Below are 22,017 nucleotides of genomic sequence, written 5' to 3' on the forward strand. Positions count from 1 at the left end.
CTACGATGGCATATCATGTAAAATTGTTAAGAAAGTAGCACACATAATATCACAACCCCTTAGCTACATTATAAATCTTTGTATTGAGAAAGGTCAATTCCCGGAACGTTAAAAGTGGCCGTAATACAGCCTCTTCATAAAAAAGGAGAAAAAATAGTATGGATAATTATAGACCGATAGCACTCCTTTCTGTATTTTCTAAAATCGTAGAAAAGGTAATTTATAACAGACTGTATCACTATTTTGAAGCTCATAACTTGTTTGCAGAAGAGCAAAAAGGTTTTAGAAAAGGCAAATCGATTAATATGGAAATTTTCGATCTTTTACATAAAATTATGATTGAAATGGATGAAAAGAGACCTGTCTGTGCTTTATACATGGAAATGTCCGAAGCATTTGATTTTGTGGATCATAATATTTTATTAAATAAATTATACGGCTATGGCATACGCGGGAACGTTCACGATCTCATAAAATCTTATTTAACTGTACGAAAGCAAATAGTCAGAATCAACAAAATCTGTACTAAATCGAAAACTGAAATATGTGTCTCGTCGAAGCATAAAGAAATTAAATACGGAGTGCCTCAAGGCAGCGTACTAGGCCCATTACTTTTTCTAATACACATAAATGATTTACCACAGATAACGCAACATTCTATGATTCTTTTCGCTGACGATAGCACGATTATATTTACTGGAAATGACCCGCTAGTAGTGAATAGAATCAGGCGTTACTTTGCGGAAATCCATACTAATTAAAACCAAAATATTACTTTGCTAATCCGCGAAAAGATAACGTGCTAGTCAATCAGTGCTAACCCGTTATACTTACTTGCGTATTTTTACATACGATTAATATTCCCACCCTCCCACCGCAAAAATAGAGGTTCTCTCTTTTGAGGTTTATTCTTTTGGTGGTGGTTTGTTATATTTATTTGCGTATTTATTTTTGCGGTGGGAGGGTGGGAATATTAATTGCATGTAAAAATACGCAAGTAAGTATAACGGGTTAGCACTGATTGACTAGCACGTTATCTTTTCGCGGATTAGCAAAGTAGGTAATATTTTGGTTTTAATGACCCGCTAGCTTTAGAAGTTACCATAAATAAAACTTTAGAGAACGTAATTGACTGGCTGAATAAGAATAATTTGCGCATAAACTTAAACAACACCAAAATTATGAGCTTCAAACAAAGAGTTGATAAATTACCAAAACTCACTGTAAAATATAAAGAGCATCTTATTGAGGAGACAGATTTGACAAAATTTTTAGGATTAAATTTAGATAATAAATTGACTTGGAAAGATCAGATTGACATTATATGTCAAAAACTTAATAAATTTTCCTTTGCTCTATATAACCTGGCTAAAACTGTCAATGAAACAGCAGTATTAACACATTCACTGCCCCCAACGCACATATGCGTTCACCGCCATACAAGTTTGTTCCTAGGCCACGCCCCCTGGCAGTGAATGCGTTAACCGCCTATCAAGCCTATGCTACCCCAACTTTGAGATACGGCTTAATATTCTGGGGAAACTCCACAGACCGAGATATGGCCTTCAAGGTCCAGAAAAAATGTCTACGATCAGTGTGTCGGGTTCCACAAACCGAAACCAGCAAAACAAATTTCATTAGGCTCAACATTCTCACATTACCTTGCCTGTATATTTACGAAGTAGCGGTATATGTTAAAAATAATATTGGCCAATTTTCTGTTACCAATAGTGCACGTCGTTGCAACAAAATTTATATAAAATCAATAAAAACGGCTTTTATGGCCAAAAGTATTTTCGGCATGGCCCCTAAACTCTATAACAAACTGCCAGATGATATTACTAAATTAGATGACATAAGTATTTTCAAAAACAGTCAGTTTAAATTTTTAGTTAGGAAAGCATACTACTCGATCGGAGAATATTTGTCTGATACAGAATATTAATTGTATAGGTATATGTAGGAATGTAAATTACTACATTATATTTTATTTTTATAGATTAAGTTTGTAAATATGCATGCACCATCTGGAAAATATTTGTATGCCTAATGGCTAAACATAGTGATACTCTTTTTAAGTGTACAATTATATCTGTAAAAACCTATGTTTACAAATAAATATATGATTTATGATTTATGAAAAAAACGCTATTATCTTGTTTTGCCCATACTTCAAGATGTACTCTCAGTGACCTTGACGTCACGGTCACTTATGGTTTTGTTAGGGGCGTTTCACGAGTGAAGTACGATCATAGGCTAGGAATCCTCTAGACTGAGTTTAGAGCAATTATTTCATGAAACCGATGCTGCCAAAAATACTGGGGTGCGGGGGACGAGGTGAGCGAGGTCCCGTGCCGTGATTGGTCCGTTCAAAGACACGGACGTCACACAAAGACACTTTCGACTCGAAAATGGAGTAAAACTGCCGTATATTGGTGCAGAGGGGGTAGAGCTACAGCTATGCTCAGTCTGGAGGATGTCTTGCCTGTGAGTACGATTGTCAGACTTTGACTAAGTATAATTTCTGACATTTGTATTGCTTTATTGCAATGGGTCCCATATAGGCATTTGATCCTAAAAACAAACCTGATCGATTGATATCGTAAATGAAAATTTGTCATCTAGCCTATTTAAATAAGTATAATTATGTCCTGTCAAAATGACCTTGTTGACGTTTCCTGCAGCAATGCACACGGCAGTGTTACTGCTACAGTTTAAATCCGAATGTTACTTTGAACTAACTCAAACAATGTACAATTATACACCTAGGTAATATATTTTTTGTGCAGCGTGACGTTGTGTAATAGCGTGACAGTGTGTTTTTGATTTTGTGTAAATGGCATCCAAGAGTCGTGATCGAGACACTTCTTACAGTCGAGTTCAAAACTATGTATAAGTACATGTTTTCACCTTATTGCAATTTAGGTATTATGGTGAAGAAGTGTATCCATATTTATGAACTCGACTGTACCTTCTAGACAGCGATCTAGTTTCTTGTCAATTTGCTGAATAGTTATTTGTTTAGGTTGTTGGCCTCGGCTGACATAAGAAGGCCTCGGCCGGACTCATCGGTCCGAATGTAGGTATCGAATTTCGATTAGTGAGTCCTCACCGATGATTTTCACCGCGAAATCATCAATCAGAGTAATTTATTTTTCTATTTAGGTAGTACTGATATTTTCTGTAACGAGTATCTGATGCTGGCCGAGAAAATTTGGATTGATATGATTGGAATTAAATGTTTTTGTGGAAAAAAACTGATGAGATACTTAAAATCCTTTAGGAGCAGAAAGTTGAATTCCTAAAATGTTGGTATCTCAAAATGTTTACTTTCCGTTAGGCCCTCAGATACTGGAGGGGCGCCTTTAATTAGAGAGGGACAGGTAGTTTATCTCGCGGGCGAGATACTGTCGCGCCACTTCTGTGCTATAAATGTGATGATTACAGTACCTAACACCACAATCAACTAACACGATCAAACAGCTGAAATTGTAATTATAAACTATTTAGATGAAATCATATGAATAATATGCGCCCAGCCTCTTAAATATGCTTTCGTGTCCATTAACTTTTTCCGGCTACTTGCCGTTTGATTCTCTCTTAGCAAGTTGTAAGTACGTTCCGTTCTTTTCGTTTACAATTTGGTGCAGAGGAATAGACACATTCAATAATACACTCGGTATTCTTCTGTTCTTTCTTGAACTTCGCAATTGGCTTATATTCCATTGGCTTGTATTCCATCTGTTATGTCACGACTCCAGAGCGTTTTAAGTAAATTGCACATCTGACCGCCTATTCCACATATGGCTATTGTAAGTTATAGTCAGTAAAACTACCAACAAATGCAGCACAGACGTATTTATATTAAATATCAGTTACAATAATAAACATTTAAATCCAACAATCGTATTTTCGTTCTCCACCTCCACAATCTCCCACTGATCTTTTTTTGTTTTTAGATTCCTCATCTTTTTTTCACTTTATTTCTTTAATTTTCAAGTTTCCCGCCAATGGGCAACGACCCGCCAATTTTCGAACCTATATAGCCAACGCTAATATTAAATGTGTTCTCAATTGTCAAGTCGTTTAGACATTATATACAATATATAGACATTATTATCATAATATCACAACCCCTTAGCTACATTATAAATCTTTGTATTGAGAAAGGTCAATTCCCGGAACGTTAAAAGTGGCCGTAATACAGCCTCTTCATAAAAAAGGAGAAAAAATAGTATGGATAATTATAGACCGATAGCACTCCTTTCTGTATTTTCTAAAATCGTAGAAAAGGTAATTTATAACAGACTGTATCACTATTTTGAAGCTCATAACTTGTTTGCAGAAGAGCAAAAAGGTTTTAGAAAAGGCAAATCGATTAATATGGAAATTTTCGATCTTTTACATAAAATTATGATTGAAATGGATGAAAAGAGACCTGTCTGTGCTTTATACATGGAAATGTCCGAAGCATTTGATTTTGTGGATCATAATATTTTATTAAATAAATTATACGGCTATGGCATACGCGGGAACGTTCACGATCTCATAAAATCTTATTTAACTGTACGAAAGCAAATAGTCAGAATCAACAAAATCTGTACTAAATCGAAAACTGAAATATGTGTCTCGTCGAAGCATAAAGAAATTAAATACGGAGTGCCTCAAGGCAGCGTACTAGGCCCATTACTTTTTCTAATACACATAAATGATTTACCACAGATAACGCAACATTCTATGATTCTTTTCGCTGACGATAGCACGATTATATTTACTGGAAATGACCCGCTAGTAGTGAATAGAATCAGGCGTTACTTTGCGGAAATCCATACTAATTAAAACCAAAATATTACTTTGCTAATCCGCGAAAAGATAACGTGCTAGTCAATCAGTGCTAACCCGTTATACTTACTTGCGTATTTTTACATACGATTAATATTCCCACCCTCCCACCGCAAAAATAGAGGTTCTCTCTTTTGAGGTTTATTCTTTTGGTGGTGGTTTGTTATATTTATTTGCGTATTTATTTTTGCGGTGGGAGGGTGGGAATATTAATTGCATGTAAAAATACGCAAGTAAGTATAACGGGTTAGCACTGATTGACTAGCACGTTATCTTTTCGCGGATTAGCAAAGTAGGTAATATTTTGGTTTTAATGACCCGCTAGCTTTAGAAGTTACCATAAATAAAACTTTAGAGAACGTAATTGACTGGCTGAATAAGAATAATTTGCGCATAAACTTAAACAACACCAAAATTATGAGCTTCAAACAAAGAGTTGATAAATTACCAAAACTCACTGTAAAATATAAAGAGCATCTTATTGAGGAGACAGATTTGACAAAATTTTTAGGATTAAATTTAGATAATAAATTGACTTGGAAAGATCAGATTGACATTATATGTCAAAAACTTAATAAATTTTCCTTTGCTCTATATAACCTGGCTAAAACTGTCAATGAAACAGCAGTATTAACACATTCACTGCCCCCAACGCACATATGCGTTCACCGCCATACAAGTTTGTTCCTAGGCCACGCCCCCTGGCAGTGAATGCGTTAACCGCCTATCAAGCCTATGCTACCCCAACTTTGAGATACGGCTTAATATTCTGGGGAAACTCCACAGACCGAGATATGGCCTTCAAGGTCCAGAAAAAATGTCTACGATCAGTGTGTCGGGTTCCACAAACCGAAACCAGCAAAACAAATTTCATTAGGCTCAACATTCTCACATTACCTTGCCTGTATATTTACGAAGTAGCGGTATATGTTAAAAATAATATTGGCCAATTTTCTGTTACCAATAGTGCACGTCGTTGCAACAAAATTTATATAAAATCAATAAAAACGGCTTTTATGGCCAAAAGTATTTTCGGCATGGCCCCTAAACTCTATAACAAACTGCCAGATGATATTACTAAATTAGATGACATAAGTATTTTCAAAAACAGTCAGTTTAAATTTTTAGTTAGGAAAGCATACTACTCGATCGGAGAATATTTGTCTGATACAGAATATTAATTGTATAGGTATATGTAGGAATGTAAATTACTACATTATATTTTATTTTTATAGATTAAGTTTGTAAATATGCATGCACCATCTGGAAAATATTTGTATGCCTAATGGCTAAACATAGTGATACTCTTTTTAAGTGTACAATTATATCTGTAAAAACCTATGTTTACAAATAAATATATGATTTATGATTTATGAAAAAAACGCTATTATCTTGTTTTGCCCATACTTCAAGATGTACTCTCAGTGACCTTGACGTCACGGTCACTTATGGTTTTGTTAGGGGCGTTTCACGAGTGAAGTACGATCATAGGCTAGGAATCCTCTAGACTGAGTTTAGAGCAATTATTTCATGAAACCGATGCTGCCAAAAATACTGGGGTGCGGGGGACGAGGTGAGCGAGGTCCCGTGCCGTGATTGGTCCGTTCAAAGACACGGACGTCACACAAAGACACTTTCGACTCGAAAATGGAGTAAAACTGCCGTATATTGGTGCAGAGGGGGTAGAGCTACAGCTATGCTCAGTCTGGAGGATGTCTTGCCTGTGAGTACGATTGTCAGACTTTGACTAAGTATAATTTCTGACATTTGTATTGCTTTATTGCAATGGGTCCCATATAGGCATTTGATCCTAAAAACAAACCTGATCGATTGATATCGTAAATGAAAATTTGTCATCTAGCCTATTTAAATAAGTATAATTATGTCCTGTCAAAATGACCTTGTTGACGTTTCCTGCAGCAATGCACACGGCAGTGTTACTGCTACAGTTTAAATCCGAATGTTACTTTGAACTAACTCAAACAATGTACAATTATACACCTAGGTAATATATTTTTTGTGCAGCGTGACGTTGTGTAATAGCGTGACAGTGTGTTTTTGATTTTGTGTAAATGGCATCCAAGAGTCGTGATCGAGACACTTCTTACAGTCGAGTTCAAAACTATGTATAAGTACATGTTTTCACCTTATTGCAATTTAGGTATTATGGTGAAGAAGTGTATCCATATTTATGAACTCGACTGTACCTTCTAGACAGCGATCTAGTTTCTTGTCAATTTGCTGAATAGTTATTTGTTTAGGTTGTTGGCCTCGGCTGACATAAGAAGGCCTCGGCCGGACTCATCGGTCCGAATGTAGGTATCGAATTTCGATTAGTGAGTCCTCACCGATGATTTTCACCGCGAAATCATCAATCAGAGTAATTTATTTTTCTATTTAGGTAGTACTGATATTTTCTGTAACGAGTATCTGATGCTGGCCGAGAAAATTTGGATTGATATGATTGGAATTAAATGTTTTTGTGGAAAAAAACTGATGAGATACTTAAAATCCTTTAGGAGCAGAAAGTTGAATTCCTAAAATGTTGGTATCTCAAAATGTTTACTTTCCGTTAGGCCCTCAGATACTGGAGGGGCGCCTTTAATTAGAGAGGGACAGGTAGTTTATCTCGCGGGCGAGATACTGTCGCGCCACTTCTGTGCTATAAATGTGATGATTACAGTACCTAACACCACAATCAACTAACACGATCAAACAGCTGAAATTGTAATTATAAACTATTTAGATGAAATCATATGAATAATATGCGCCCAGCCTCTTAAATATGCTTTCGTGTCCATTAACTTTTTCCGGCTACTTGCCGTTTGATTCTCTCTTAGCAAGTTGTAAGTACGTTCCGTTCTTTTCGTTTACAATTTGGTGCAGAGGAATAGACACATTCAATAATACACTCGGTATTCTTCTGTTCTTTCTTGAACTTCGCAATTGGCTTATATTCCATTGGCTTGTATTCCATCTGTTATGTCACGACTCCAGAGCGTTTTAAGTAAATTGCACATCTGACCGCCTATTCCACATATGGCTATTGTAAGTTATAGTCAGTAAAACTACCAACAAATGCAGCACAGACGTATTTATATTAAATATCAGTTACAATAATAAACATTTAAATCCAACAATCGTATTTTCGTTCTCCACCTCCACAATCTCCCACTGATCTTTTTTTGTTTTTAGATTCCTCATCTTTTTTTCACTTTATTTCTTTAATTTTCAAGTTTCCCGCCAATGGGCAACGACCCGCCAATTTTCGAACCTATATAGCCAACGCTAATATTAAATGTGTTCTCAATTGTCAAGTCGTTTAGACATTATATACAATATATAGACATTATTAATAAATGAGAGTTTTATATTTTAAATAAATTGAATGCAAATGTGATAACAATTTTGGAACCTTACATTATCAAGCACTGACCTCATGTGAGGCAAAAATGTTGGTGGGCATCGAGGTACTGTTATTTTAGCATACCATTAACATAATATTTATCAAACCATTCTACTACTTGTTCTGTTTCCTCAGGTATAACCTCGTTTTTTATCATGTCTAATGCATCAGCTATTTCATTGGGCTCTAAAAATGCCAGTGTTCCGATATGTCTCATTTTGTGAGCAAACTCTTGGTCTTCATTTTATCGCTTTTCTAGACCTGCAGACTGAATATGATGCCAGATACTTTGGTTTAAATGGAAAAAACAAAGCTTGTTTAAACAGACGGGGAAACACTTTTTAATGGCACTCATAGCTGCGAATTCGAAACCTGTGAGTATAATTTCAGGAGCCAAATTGATATTCAGTTTATGCATGTCTTTTTATTATTTGAAAAAACATAGTACCTACCTATAGCATGATTCTGACTTGTGCGAAAGTGACTAATATATTAATGGCAATGTTCTGTGTGTTCCCTGTGGTGAGCCGATCATATAGGCCATAGCATGTGCTGTATAGATTTGAGTAAATTGCACGGAATTCTTCGACGAAAATGGACTTTCGGCATTAACGACATCCTGGTCTTCTCGTACAGTGTAAAATTGGTCACCTGGAAACATTTTATAGTAATTTTTTTATGTAGGTATTGTCGTAATAATGTCCGAAAATATTCGGCACAATAGGCTATTATAAAATTTTCCGCCCGTGGTTTCACACATTCGGCCGGTTTAGGGATCCATTTTGGTTTCTTCTGGTTTTTAAACTAATTCTTACCTAGCACGTTAGACATTGCTAGCCGATGTTCGTAATTTTTGGCCGCATCCCTAATTGAAGAGTATTTTTTTCAGCGGAACACTTGAGCAATCTTACGGTCCCATTTTAGATACACAGGCCTCCTCCTAAAAGGTGAATCCTCACTATACTTTCGAATAGCCTTACGTGCGGCTCCGATGTTAACTACTGCAGAATTCGCCAACTCTTTGACCGTGAAGTTAAAAATCGTTCAGCATTTGTGCACAATATATTTTCATGTTTCGGAAGATTCGCATATTTTGCACACAAGCTTCGCGTTGAACGTAAATAATTATAGATAAATGAGTAACTGACGATTTCATATACGATTTTTTATCTAGTTAGTACTACTTACAAGGACCTACATAATTGAAACAAATAATTTTGCTTTTGGCGGTGTGACCGGTTAGAACAAAATGTTGGTGTGACGAGTTGATCCTGAATCAACAAACACGAAATGACTATGGACAAACATTAAAAAAATAATATAAATCCACGAGCCAGCGTGAAATAAATAACTATTGCCTATTGGCTAATATCATTAAAAAAAATTACAGCTAGGATATATTTACGTTTATTGATTTATGTTTTCATTTTTTATACAGGACTGTGAACAGCATAATAAGGTACAAAATTATTGTTTATTTCAATTTCTAAATATGTTATATTATGACAACATTAAGCTAGCTACCTTTATTAATTAAACATGTTATTACATGTGTCCCTTAACCTAATCATTAATACATGTTTGTCCGTAACCTTCTAAAGTACAATTTCTCCGGATTTAAAACAAATCCTGTTTTCCTATTACTAAAACTTAAAGCAACAATTATAAATTTCAAGCACAATAAAATTCAATAATATTGTTTTCAGATAATTCAGAACAATAACGACGTAAGAAATTAATTTCCCTTTATGTTCGTATTCTTACAAACCCATGCCTATGCCAACTATAGTTAAGTATTTATTGTGCAACAAAATACAAAATTAGTTTTTGCAAAAGTGCGTATTTTGAGCTCCAAAGAGTCGAAAGATTCTATAATAGAATCACGAGCGCAGCTGTTTTAAAACAGTAAGGAATCGAATTTTGCTCATTGTTTTAAGCATCAAAGCACCCTTGTCCGAGCTGCTGAGGTGAAAAAATATTAGGTTTTTTAGCTTATTGTTATTGTGTTAATGGGGATTGACATAATCGTTTTATATATGTCTGTAGGTATAGTTTTTTGATGCACTCCTGTATTAAATACTCAGCGAACAGCTTTACTAATTTTACTATAACTTAATACAAACAGCAACACTCCTAACTGTACATCGGTGGACCTTATTACAAGAGGCATAAGGTCCACCGATGTACAGTTAACAGTGTGGGCGATGGTACCTATCCCTAAAACATAATTACTAAACAAATTCAAAATTTACAGGCACTTGACAGTATAGCTGCGGTAAACATATTTATTATTATTTCAATCGTTACTAAAATTAATGGAAAAATCTGTTTCAATATACGCTCCGACCGCTCCGTGACCTTGTGTCGAAAGAAACAATATGATAAACTAATGCTTTATGTAATATCATTGCAGGAACTAGAAAATGACATTCAGGTATGTATCATGTATATCAGAAGTACTAATTGTTTATATAAGTATTTACAATCACGAAGTGCATAATTTGTAATTGAAATTGTATTAAGTACTTAATTAGTAAATATTATTTTCATATAGGTATTCTAATTTTCTGAAATATTTACAGAGGGCACAGTCAAAAACAACAGTACGTATAGCAATTTCACTGTAGTAAAATAGAGGTGTATAAACATACAAAAACGAATTATGTCCGCAAAAAAAAACTAAATTATTGCAAATTACTTGGAAGCAATTTTTTAAGTTGTCCTTAACGTGGTATCGACTTCAGGCGAACCCACGTCAGCCAGCTCATAAACTTATGGCGATAATACGCCTGACCTGACTATCTACGCGCCACGAGACAAGTTAAACCGTGGAGTGAGAGAGAGCTTCCTCCAGTTCCTTCTCCGAGTTGTTCACCCTGAATTTTACCGCCTAACCATTTCACCTCGCTGTGAAACATAACAGCCTTCCTTTTCTCATTATAGGTCTTAGCGTTCCGCTGAAAAGCAAGGAACAGGGGATTAGCGACTTAAGCATCCGACTACGGGCCATCTCTGGGCCTGGAGTCTGAGAATGAATACGTTGTCTTGTAGTCTCCACCTCACGTCCATACATTAGAGGTATACGAAGACGCGAGACTGACGCATGAATTTAAATATACTTAATGCTAATTTTGGCAAAAAATACTGAGAGTCGTGATAACGGTTTGGTTATAGCGTTCTGCGACGTTAGCCTGGCCTGATGCGAGTAACTGACTTTGTCAAGAATGTTGAGGGAGGTCTTTGTGTGATGATATTGTTATATTTTCCATCTATAAAATAAATTACTTACATTAATTTATTTTTAATCAATTATTATTAACATATTCTAATTCTAAATAATGTATTTTCCCACAGGACATAAGATCCAAATTAAAGGTAAATTCTAAACTAAGGTAAAAAGCATGAAGTAGTCCCACAGAACAGACGGCATATTTCTTCTTGTATTAAATTGTTTTGTTGATGATTCTTCAAGCCTACATTTTTAGAAATTTCCGCTATCGGACCTAATGGTAGGCATAGTTCTGTTTTAGTAACTTTGTCTGTCAGTCCAATATTTCTTTGCCAAATTACTTTTTTAGTTTGAATAGGAGAAACCAATAAAGACAAGGAGAGCTCCTTTGTTTATGAAAAGTTCTATGAATAAACACTTTAATGTCGTTAACAGTTACTTAGTTAGTTACACAATGTAATAAGTATTTTGTTGAAATTCCTGACAGTTAGTCTTCAACCTTTGTGAATACTTGAATTCCATGCCAAAATGCAGATTAGTACCTATAAACCCTTCGTGATTAATTAAGTAATGCATACCATTATTGCATTATGTAAAGGGATACGACCTAGCAGGGAGGACGTGGAAGATAATTAAACACACTTCGTTGATCTTTTTTATTTTCATATACATATTTTAGCTACGTTATAATAATATTCGGCTAGCCTTGATGGCTGCCTCTTCTGGAAGTGTTTGGCAAATGCCTCATCGTAGTAGGTATCAAGTAGGTAATAGCCTAAAGGTGATTCATGAAATGCTTGTGTTCTATAGTAAAATGCCTGTGCATAATTGACGCGTGATGGAAATTCCTTATTGAGCTTTTCAAAAATATCTTCTAAAGATGTGAACTACCAAATTACCAATAACCTAAAAGCAAGTCTAATTCAGCGAAGTAACGCGCTCCAGGCATGCGAGTAGATCTTCAGTTTTCGGTTTAGGATAAGCGTCTGCTTTTATTTCCTGATTTAGAGCTCTGAAATCAATGCAGAAACGTCGTTTTGCATCCGATTTTTCCACAATGACGACTGGCGATGCGTACGGACTCTGTGAACGTTCAATGATGTCATTTTTCAACATTTCTTGTACTTGCTCTTCGTTTTGTTTCGCTGAAGTTCTATAGTGTGGTTTATGTACCGGGATTTCATCCGTAGTTTCAATATCGATTAAATACCCCTTGTATGTAGGTTTGATGCACAATACGCAAATCCGTCTTCGTAGTTGTTTAGTACACTTTTAAGCTGCATTACTTATAACAAGCATAGGCATATTGTAGCAGGGATATTTCAAAGTAAAATACTAATAACACAGTTGTCCAGGAATTAAGGACATTTAAACCATTCGATAGCTATTAATATGCTGAGAGCGAAACGAAAGAGCCGGCATTCAGATCAAGCATTTACTGACAACTAAAACAAATGTAAAAACAATATAATAAAGTCACAAATAGACAAAAGGTATTAAAAAATATAAATACTATATAAAACCTATTTTATTAGTCCTCATCAAGAGTTTTGAAAACAAGTCAAACATTATATACGAGTATACTCGTAGATGTTAAATGCCAATTTAACTAACCATTGAATTACAGCAACCATCGAGCGTTAGAATGGTATGTAAGGAATTTATATACGTAGTCATATTCGAATTATTTTATACCTAGGTACTCGAGATTTTATAATCGAACTTTTTAGCTTAAACTTCGCTAAATATAAAGCAATGAATTATGAGTACTTTAGAATCTAGTATAAAGGATTGTGTAGTTGACGTAAACTTCTTTAAAAGATCCGGTCAGCTACGGCCACTTCCCCGAAGGGCCACTATCCAAATTCCTAGTTCGTCCACACCCTTGTTCACCGTCTACTTTTTAGTTCGTACATTTCTGCGATCGTACGCTTTTTTGAATTAGCGTATCGCCGGTCAGTTTCCTAATTCGTCAATTTTGCTGATTCAACAGTTTAATGATTAGACTGTTTCTTAATTCGCCAATTTCCTTTTTTGCCAGTTTCACTAAATTGTCAGAGCCCCTATTAAGCCAGTTTCTTGAGTCGCAAACTTCCTTATTCCTCAATTATCTTAAGTTGTCAGTTTTGCTATTTCGTCATTTTCATAATCCGTTACTTTCCTTGTTCATCTGATAGTTTAGTTTGTCAGTTTTCCCATCTCGTCATGTTTATGATTTGCTACTTTTTTGGGGTTCCGTAGTAACCCAGCAGTTCCTAGTAGGAACCCAGCTGTTTTTAAGGCGATCTTAAGGCGATACAAGACATATTTTTGTACTCAGCTAAAAGTCTCGAAATGTAAGTTTAATATTTTTAAACCACATTGCCGTATTCTTTTTGAAAAAAACATAGTCATGTCTTATTTTACACTAAAACTGATGGAATAATAAATAAATATTAAATATTATAGGACAATCTTTACACAAATCAACCTAGTCCCACGGTAAGCTCAATAAGGCTTGTGTTGAGATTATCTGGTGATACAAAGCACTACGGTACGCGGGACACAATAATCCCAAGGTGTCGGACAACAAATAAAAAAAAATATGAGGCAGGCAGGCAGTTTTATTTAAAAAAAATTAAATTAATTTGTAATATGTGTAAGTATATCAAAATATATCCCGCAGATCGTTTATGACGGGCAGTAGGATACCAATTTTCATGAGCTTGATGATGTCCTCACAATGCTCTCTATTAAAATCAGTCAAATTATCGTCTGCTTCCACGATTTCTTCCCAACTTTGGTCAGGACTAAGATGATATCGACAAGCCCGTGTCCCCGGGGAAACATATAAATTCATTTTAATTAGCAATTTGCTTCTCAATCCATCTGAAACTATTTCAATAGCTGTTTCATTGCATCCACCAAAGATGCAGGCATTTCGATCTTCTGGTGTTCTTAACAAACGCGGAGAATAATCGAAATTAGCCATTTTTTCCCAAGTAAAATTTCTATTTCAACGTTTATTTGACATTCAATATACTCGTATGACATAATTTTGTTTATTGTTCAATAAGATGTTGAACTGACACGGTTGATTTCCATAGAAGCCATAGACAAAGGCTCTAACTGTAAGCCAGAGGCACAAAAGCGGTTGGTGTTCTGTAATAAGCAGATATTTTTTATATATTATAATTATTAGCAATCTATTAATTTGTTTTTGGTAACCGAAGTTGGGGCGAAGGCCGAAGCCGAAAAAATTACAAAGCATAAAAATTTCTTCTATGGTTGTGAACAAGGAAAGTTGAATCTTCTGTAACAACTAGCCTTTTTGAGATTTTCCTTATTCACAACTGGGTGTGTAACAGGAATAAATCTTCTTCTATCACAACTGGTTGCCATGAAAGATTAAAAAAACCTCATAAACAACTGGTTGTGAAACACAGTTGCGATGGCGGCCGAAAGGGCTTAACAGGCAGGGTCACTTACCAACTAAGCTACGAGGCCGTTCAATATAGGGAATCACACACATCACACATCACCAGCCTACATACGTCCCACTGCTGGGCACAGGCCACCTCCCATGCAGGAGAGGGAGTGGGCTAATAGTCTCCACGCTGGCCCAATGCGGATTGGAGACTTCACATACACTAGAATTCCTTCTCAGATGTATGCAGGTTTCCTCACGATGTTTTCCTTCACCGAAAAGCGACTGAATATAGGGAATATAACTATACAATTAATATGACAGACCATTTTAGTACATCAAACACATCTTTTATTATACCATTTGGCTAACTTAATATATTTCTACATATAACTTAACATGTGCTTAGGCATTGTATAGAACTTATATTATACACATAAAACGCAACGTATTGTTACTTAGAAATTTAAAAAAATTGTCGAACACAAAAATAACCGACAAGGCTAATTTAATTTATACGCTTGTCTATTCGTCTTGACACGTTGATCATGTCCAATGTAGATAAACATGTCCATATATTTATCCTTTGGAATAAAATAAAATCATTGACTATATTCTTGATACGCTCGTCTAGTTTTAATGACCGTTTTTTTTTCGGTTACGTTCGGACACATATATAGAGTGCTGCCTTATTTTGAAGTCTACATGTTTTGCTTCTTGCCTAATGACGCTTATAAAAAAATAAAGGTTCGGTTTTCGTCCAATTTTCTTATTGATGCGGTTGTGCCAAGCTTCAACCATATTGATAGTCCGATGTCGCTCATCATAGCAGCTGAGACATTCAATGTATGTGCCCATCCAAACATTTGAGACGTATGAATTAAATTTTTCATAAATCACTGCAGATTTTTCGAGAATAGTGAGCCACCCTTCTGGGATATACATAGTCGGTAGAAATGCCTAGGCTGAACACATTCTGATATGTCGGCGACTCGCAATATTATCGGGGATTTTTAATTCTTCAGCTTTACGCAACAAGCATTATTTGTAGTGGAAAAAACAGCCTACGATTTTCGCTACTAGAAAATTTACTTTAATTGCCTGAATTGCACCCAACTCAAAATCCACATGTATTTTATCAGGTTTGAAATTCAGTATTGACTGTTTTAAAAATTTAAAAACAGTATCGTAGGTTGCTTTTTCTTTATTGGGCAGTAGGCAATAAGCTAACGGAACGACGTTTGTTTCCATTTCAGAACTCCCTACATCAGCGTGGATAGAATAAAGTTGTTTAAAGGGTTTAGGCACACACTTGAACGTGCCGTCACAGAATATTTCTTTCATACCGCTGCTTTGTTCTAAAGCAAAGGGTGTCATGAAAATAAGAATATTATTTTCTTCATAGACGAGAAAATCTTTAGACAATTTTTCTGGAATTACCACATCCTTTAATGACCGGAAAACTGTATTTTTTACATTCAATTCTTGTCGTCTAGCCCTGTATAAACCGTTTTTAATAGCATTAAAAGTTGGTATTGTGTTAACACACTCAGAATAAGGCGTTTTCAGGTGTTTCATGCTATCTTCATAAATTGTTTGGACCGATCCGTATTCTTCACGCACTCTTTTTTTGCAATTGTTTAAAGCCTCTGCAAAAAGATTTGCCCCGTGATCTGAATTACATCCAAAGCAATGTTCAGTGTGTCGGATCACTGAAGTCACATCACTGTCGGTGGTTAAACTGCCTTTACATAAATTTCTCTTTTGGCATCGCCACCACAATGTTTCATTTCCATATTTTTGGCCGAAGTTGTAACGATGTCCGTATTTTAGTAATATTTTTTTATTTCTTTCACTTGATATCACAATTAGTTTGTCGTTGTCGTCCATTTTAAATTGGAATACAAATTACGTACTTTAGTTTCAGAAACGACAACTGTGACATATCTTTCAGAAAATGACAAGATTTAATCTTGAACAGCCAATATTATAACGTATATCGTAAAAGTAGCAATGTAATCTCTACAAAGGTCAAAAGTTAGTTTGCATGCATAAGTACCTTTATCATTAGAATTACATTTACAAAATACTCGGTAAGAAATTACACTTCATTGCAATGCCATTAGTTGTTACATTTAAAAAAATTCATACTTAATTATGGTCAACCTATTCATGACTCAAACTGTAGTACAGTCACTTGCAAAAGTATCTTCGACAACAAAGCTCAAAGGCCACTAAAATATGGGACACGCGTTTATGGCTCTACAAATGAGATTGCTTAAATAAGATACTTTTACAGTATTTGTTCTGGAAGATAATTTCGCAGGTGACTGTACCTACAGGAGAATAGCAGATGACATAACTTTGTATGGTGTCGGATAATAGTTTTAAAATAACATTTAATAAGGTGACTAGAAACATCAATGAAGCATCAATAGGTTCATCTTTTGATTCTGCATCAAGCCTTGGTCTCTTGCTACTTGCCACACGACCCTGAAATCACCTTGTATATTTGATACACCGAAACACGACTATAAGACCCTGGCAACTAGTGAAACTGGCGAATATAGAAACCGATTATCTAGGGGAAATGACCATTTGACCAAAGTGACGAATAATTAAATTAGCACATAAGGAAACTAGCAAATTTACGAAACTGAAGCCTAGCAAAACTGGCGAAAGAGTAAACTGAAGGTTTAGGAAAATGAGCCACTAGCGAAATTGTCAACCTAGTGAAAATGACCAGAGGTAAACTGTTGAATCAGCAAAATTGACGAATTAGGAAACTGACCGGCGATACGCTAATTCGCTTTTTTGTTAGTATATTTCTTTATTAGTATATTTCCTTGTTCGTTTATTTCACCGTTCGTAAATTTCCTTGTTCTTCCACATTATGGATGTTGTTCATGTTGTCATTTAAAGGCATGTGGCCGTTTAAGTATATTATGTATTATATTTGGTAGTTTTTATTGTAAGTAATATTAATAATTATAAATTCTTAATAAATTATTGGTGATTAAATATTTGGACGTGTAGGATTTCTCAATTACGCCTAACATAATGTAAAAAACATTATTTCTTATATTTTGAAGTAGTTGTGTACCTGATTATCATATAAAACAAAATGCCTTTAATTTAAATAAATTAAACTCTTATTTACTTTGAGATTCTATTAACATGTTGCTTTGTTGCTGCCACCTAACCCTAACACAAATATTAATGTTTATTTAAAATGTATCTAATAACGTTGTTCATATTACCTCATACAATAGGGCTATTTTAGAAGATAAAAAGAACATACTGAGGTAAGAATTAAAATCTGTATACATTTAAAATAATTAATTCAAAATAAATTATAATAGTCTTACTGAAACTAGCATTTTTCAAGTCATGTTTTCTTAAAACACGCAAATTAAAACGTATTGTTAACCAAGGGTTGAAAGGCACCCATCTCTGTCGAGGTAGTTTGGCGCTCGAACGCAGTGAGAGCGCCAATAGTCCGAGACGGAAATGGTGCCTTTCACCCGAGTTAAACACTCTACTTTTCATATCGAATGCGAGGGAACCAAACAAGACAAGACAATTTTGCAAAATCAGTAATTCAACTACTTACCTAAATAGACTTACCAGGCCATGATATTTCCTTAGGACTTACTTGCAATCGGAGACTTTACATGTGTGAAGATAAATAACCCCTAGCGAAAAACATTTAGATTGCAATATTTACGATAAAACACATATTTTAACAAACTGCAGTATTTTAAAATGATTGATTTGTTCATTATTAGTATGAAAATCAACGGGATTGCCTCTTACTTTTTAATTTTTACTTTTTCGTTCTAAAGGCCGTAACAGACTACCGCGCCACAACGCAATCTTTGTGCGCCGGGCCACGTAATACCATAATAAAAATATTTTAAGAATTTAAATAACAATTGATGAATAAAATAAGCAAGCAAGCTTCTTCTTGAAAACTTATCAGGGGTTTGTACTCGTACAGTTAAAACATAGGTAACTATAATAGCTGGATTGAGAGAATATTACACTTTTAAGCGTAAGTACCTATTATTTTTCTGTTTTTTTTCAGGGTTGAGTTATCAGATAATCGTGCTGCGAATTAAATACTGCAATATGTCCGAATTAAACATTTAAGTGGCATTATTTCTTGTCTTTTTCTTAATATGTATAGGTACTGCTATAATAATGATAAAACCAATTTCATAATTATTTCAAAATTAATGTTTTATATTATTTCTACTAGGTATAATCACCATCTCCGTCCTCACATTCGGAATTACTAACTTTATGATGACTAATGCTATATGTGTACTGATTTTTAAAAGGCGGTCCGAATATGCATTATGAATATTGAAATCTTCGTTGATCTAGGAGAGGAAGGGATTGTTTGTCAATTATTTTGATATTGCGAGTTAGAATATTGAAGTATGAGATTATGTCAATCATGTCGACGGCAGGAAGGGGCAGGGGGAAAAGTTGTTGAAAAAGCTCGCATTTGGAAAAGCTTGGCTCCAGACCTATTGCGCTAAAGGAATAAGTTAGGTGTTTTAAGTCAAGATAACGGTTTTCCAGTCTCCTCCTAGGGTCCCATCGTCGAAATATCAGGTATAAAATTTTGACTTTAGGTCTGAAATGATTGGATGGATGACGAGGCTGAAAATGGCTGGTCCCGAAGGGTCACCCTGCTGAGTTTTTTTTATGTCCTGGAAATGGATATGGGCGTCGCTGCTCCATGGCCCTCCACCGCAATTGCCGCAAATATGTGGTTGTTTGAGAGACCAGCATACTTGCGGCGCTTTAGGTCTTTAATAATAACCCTTCGAAAATTCTGGTCACGTTACAGCTGCAATCAACTATTCCTTTCTCTTTTTCAAAATAATTTGACAGAATTTCAGCTCTTAATCTCAAAACATCTACAGAAACATTTTCGTCAGAAACGGCTTAACTAGCATAGCAAATGATGAAGCTTACGTGTCTAATAGTACCTAATGCTTTAACACTGGGGTAGTTTTTATAAGCAATCACTAATGTTTGTAGCACTGCATCAAAGGCACATCAAGTATTTTGGAGTATTATAAACCTTTATATATGTAGGTACGACTATAATATTACCGCTGGGTAATAAATGAAGGAAGTACATACAACAAGTAATGGATGACTTTCGAATATCCGGCAATTCACAACGTATTTTATAATTTTTTGCCGTTATTATTACACCAATAGACCACAATTATTTAAATTTACAGTGGTACTGCGATTTTTACATGCAATTACGGCGCAAGTCAAGTAAATGACAAAACTAAAAAAACTCTAAGCATAACAACATTAACTGGCAATAATCTTTAATAGAAAAATGGGGTGCCGATGAAGTTCCTGGTCTTGCCAATATATTTGGAAGTGACGCACACTGATCCTCCACGTTTCCTGTTTGAGCCCTTGGCCTCGCTATGTCGTCTGGCTCGCTGACTCGTCCTTGTTGGGGACAAGCGGGGCGCAGATAGGCCGGCACTTAGAGTCGCCAGCCATGGATCCATTCTGGGTGCGGTACGTCGGTTGGACACGTGGGGCTCTAATGACTAGCCGGCGCTTTTCCTTCCAGCGCCGGCATTCGGTGAGACCACCCTGGCTCCCGCCTGGGTGCGGCAACTCGGCGGAAGGACACTTGAAGCATCGTCGCCAGGCCGGCGCCTACGCTCTTAGCGCCGGCATGGGGTACCAATGAAGGTCCGGGTCTTGCCCATATATCTGGAGGTGACGCACACGGATCCTCCACGTATCCTGTTTGGGCCCTTGGCTTGGGTGCTTCGTCAGAAGTCGCCTTCTGTGATAATAAAGGTTCAGTTAACAGATAGTAGGTATTTCGACGTCGTCTGGGTCGCTGACTCGCTCTTGTTGGGCACACGCGGGGCGTTAGATGGGCCGGCATTTAGAGTCACCAGGCACGAATCTAACCTGGGTGCGGTACGTCGCGTCGGCTGGACATGTGGGGCTCTGATGACTGGCCGGCGCTTTTCCTTCCAGCGCCGGCATACGGTGAGGCCACCTCAGCAGGAGGACACTTGAAGCTCCGTCGCCAGACCGGCGCCTATGCGCTGCTATGCCTATTGCGCGGCTGCAGCGTTATGCGCAACGTCGCGGTACTAGGCTTTCTGAAGGAAGAGTAGGTTCGTGATACGGGCGGATCAAGTAAGTACGCAGGCAACGCTAGGCAGCGGGATGCGTACGTGCTCTGAGTGACCGGGCACCCCGTCAATGAATCACGTCGGGTAACTGTATGGGGAGGTCACGCATTCGCAGGTTAAGATGGGGAAAAAAAACAAAAAGTGAACTTATTACCTCTTAATATTATAATTTTTTTATGTCATTAATAGCATCCAGGTATTTTGGTTGTATTTCGTCCCTTATTAACGCAATACAAAGTTAAACCTTTTTATTTAGCCGGCAATATTCCCGAAATAAGCGATCACTTAATAGCTGATATTTTTATTAATATTGTGTAGGTGCCTTCGGTGGGACGACTCCGACGTAGAAAAAGCGTACTGGGCCCTGTTTATCAACAGCTTGTAAAGCCTGACCAGGAATATATGATCATGCGCCATGTTGCGGAATTTGATTGAACTAATTTCTTACACTGGCAATAATTTTAATGATAGGTTGTCATTGTGCCGGTTTACTTAAATACTACTTAAGTTTTGAATATTAAATAATGAATGGAAAAAAATGCCCAAAACTATACACAGGCAAGAGCGAAACATTGTATATAATAAGCTGCTAGAAATAAAACGCTTGGGATATGAAACGATTTCGCTAAAAAATATTTATCAATTAACATCAGACCTGACAGGTAAACAAATCAAAATGTCATTATACGAGTAGTCTGGTTATTACGAATTGGTTATTGTAGTGTCATGTTATATAAGCGAGGCCATACCCATAGTAAAAATATTTATAGTTGGCTTTGGAGACAATCTATCCTGATCATTGATAATGTACCTAGCAAGCGTACATTTACGGAATATAACTAGTAACATGTTAACGAAATCATTTTCCAGCTCTATTAGCCACACCATCTGGTATATTGCGACTAAATTAAACATAAGTATCTTCAGAAATTAT

At 36.1% G+C, this 22,017-nt stretch overlaps 1 protein-coding gene across 2 annotated transcripts in view; it reads left to right on the forward strand.

Annotated features, from left to right (window-relative positions):
- The window catches only part of LOC134804130 (puff II/9-2 protein-like), an 85,576-nt gene extending 66,532 nt beyond the window's left edge, over positions 1 to 19,044 (forward strand). For both annotated transcript variants that reach the window (XM_063777075.1, XM_063777074.1), the window contains 9 exons: positions 9,687 to 9,707; positions 9,955 to 9,975; positions 10,503 to 10,523; positions 10,662 to 10,682; positions 10,831 to 10,851; positions 11,603 to 11,623; positions 13,105 to 13,125; positions 18,156 to 18,188; positions 18,971 to 19,044. In XM_063777075.1, the coding sequence (XP_063633145.1) occupies positions 9,687 to 9,707; positions 9,955 to 9,975; positions 10,503 to 10,523; positions 10,662 to 10,682; positions 10,831 to 10,851; positions 11,603 to 11,623; positions 13,105 to 13,125; positions 18,156 to 18,173 (165 nt within the window). In that variant the 3' untranslated portion in view covers positions 18,174 to 18,188; positions 18,971 to 19,044. The remainder of the gene's footprint in view (positions 1 to 9,686; positions 9,708 to 9,954; positions 9,976 to 10,502; positions 10,524 to 10,661; positions 10,683 to 10,830; positions 10,852 to 11,602; positions 11,624 to 13,104; positions 13,126 to 18,155; positions 18,189 to 18,970) is intronic.
- Positions 19,045 to 22,017: the final 2,973 nt, after the last annotated feature.

Source organism: Cydia splendana, chromosome Z, assembly GCF_910591565.1.
Source record: "Cydia splendana chromosome Z, ilCydSple1.2, whole genome shotgun sequence".
In the NCBI taxonomy this organism is placed as follows: Eukaryota; Metazoa; Arthropoda; class Insecta; order Lepidoptera; family Tortricidae; genus Cydia; species Cydia splendana.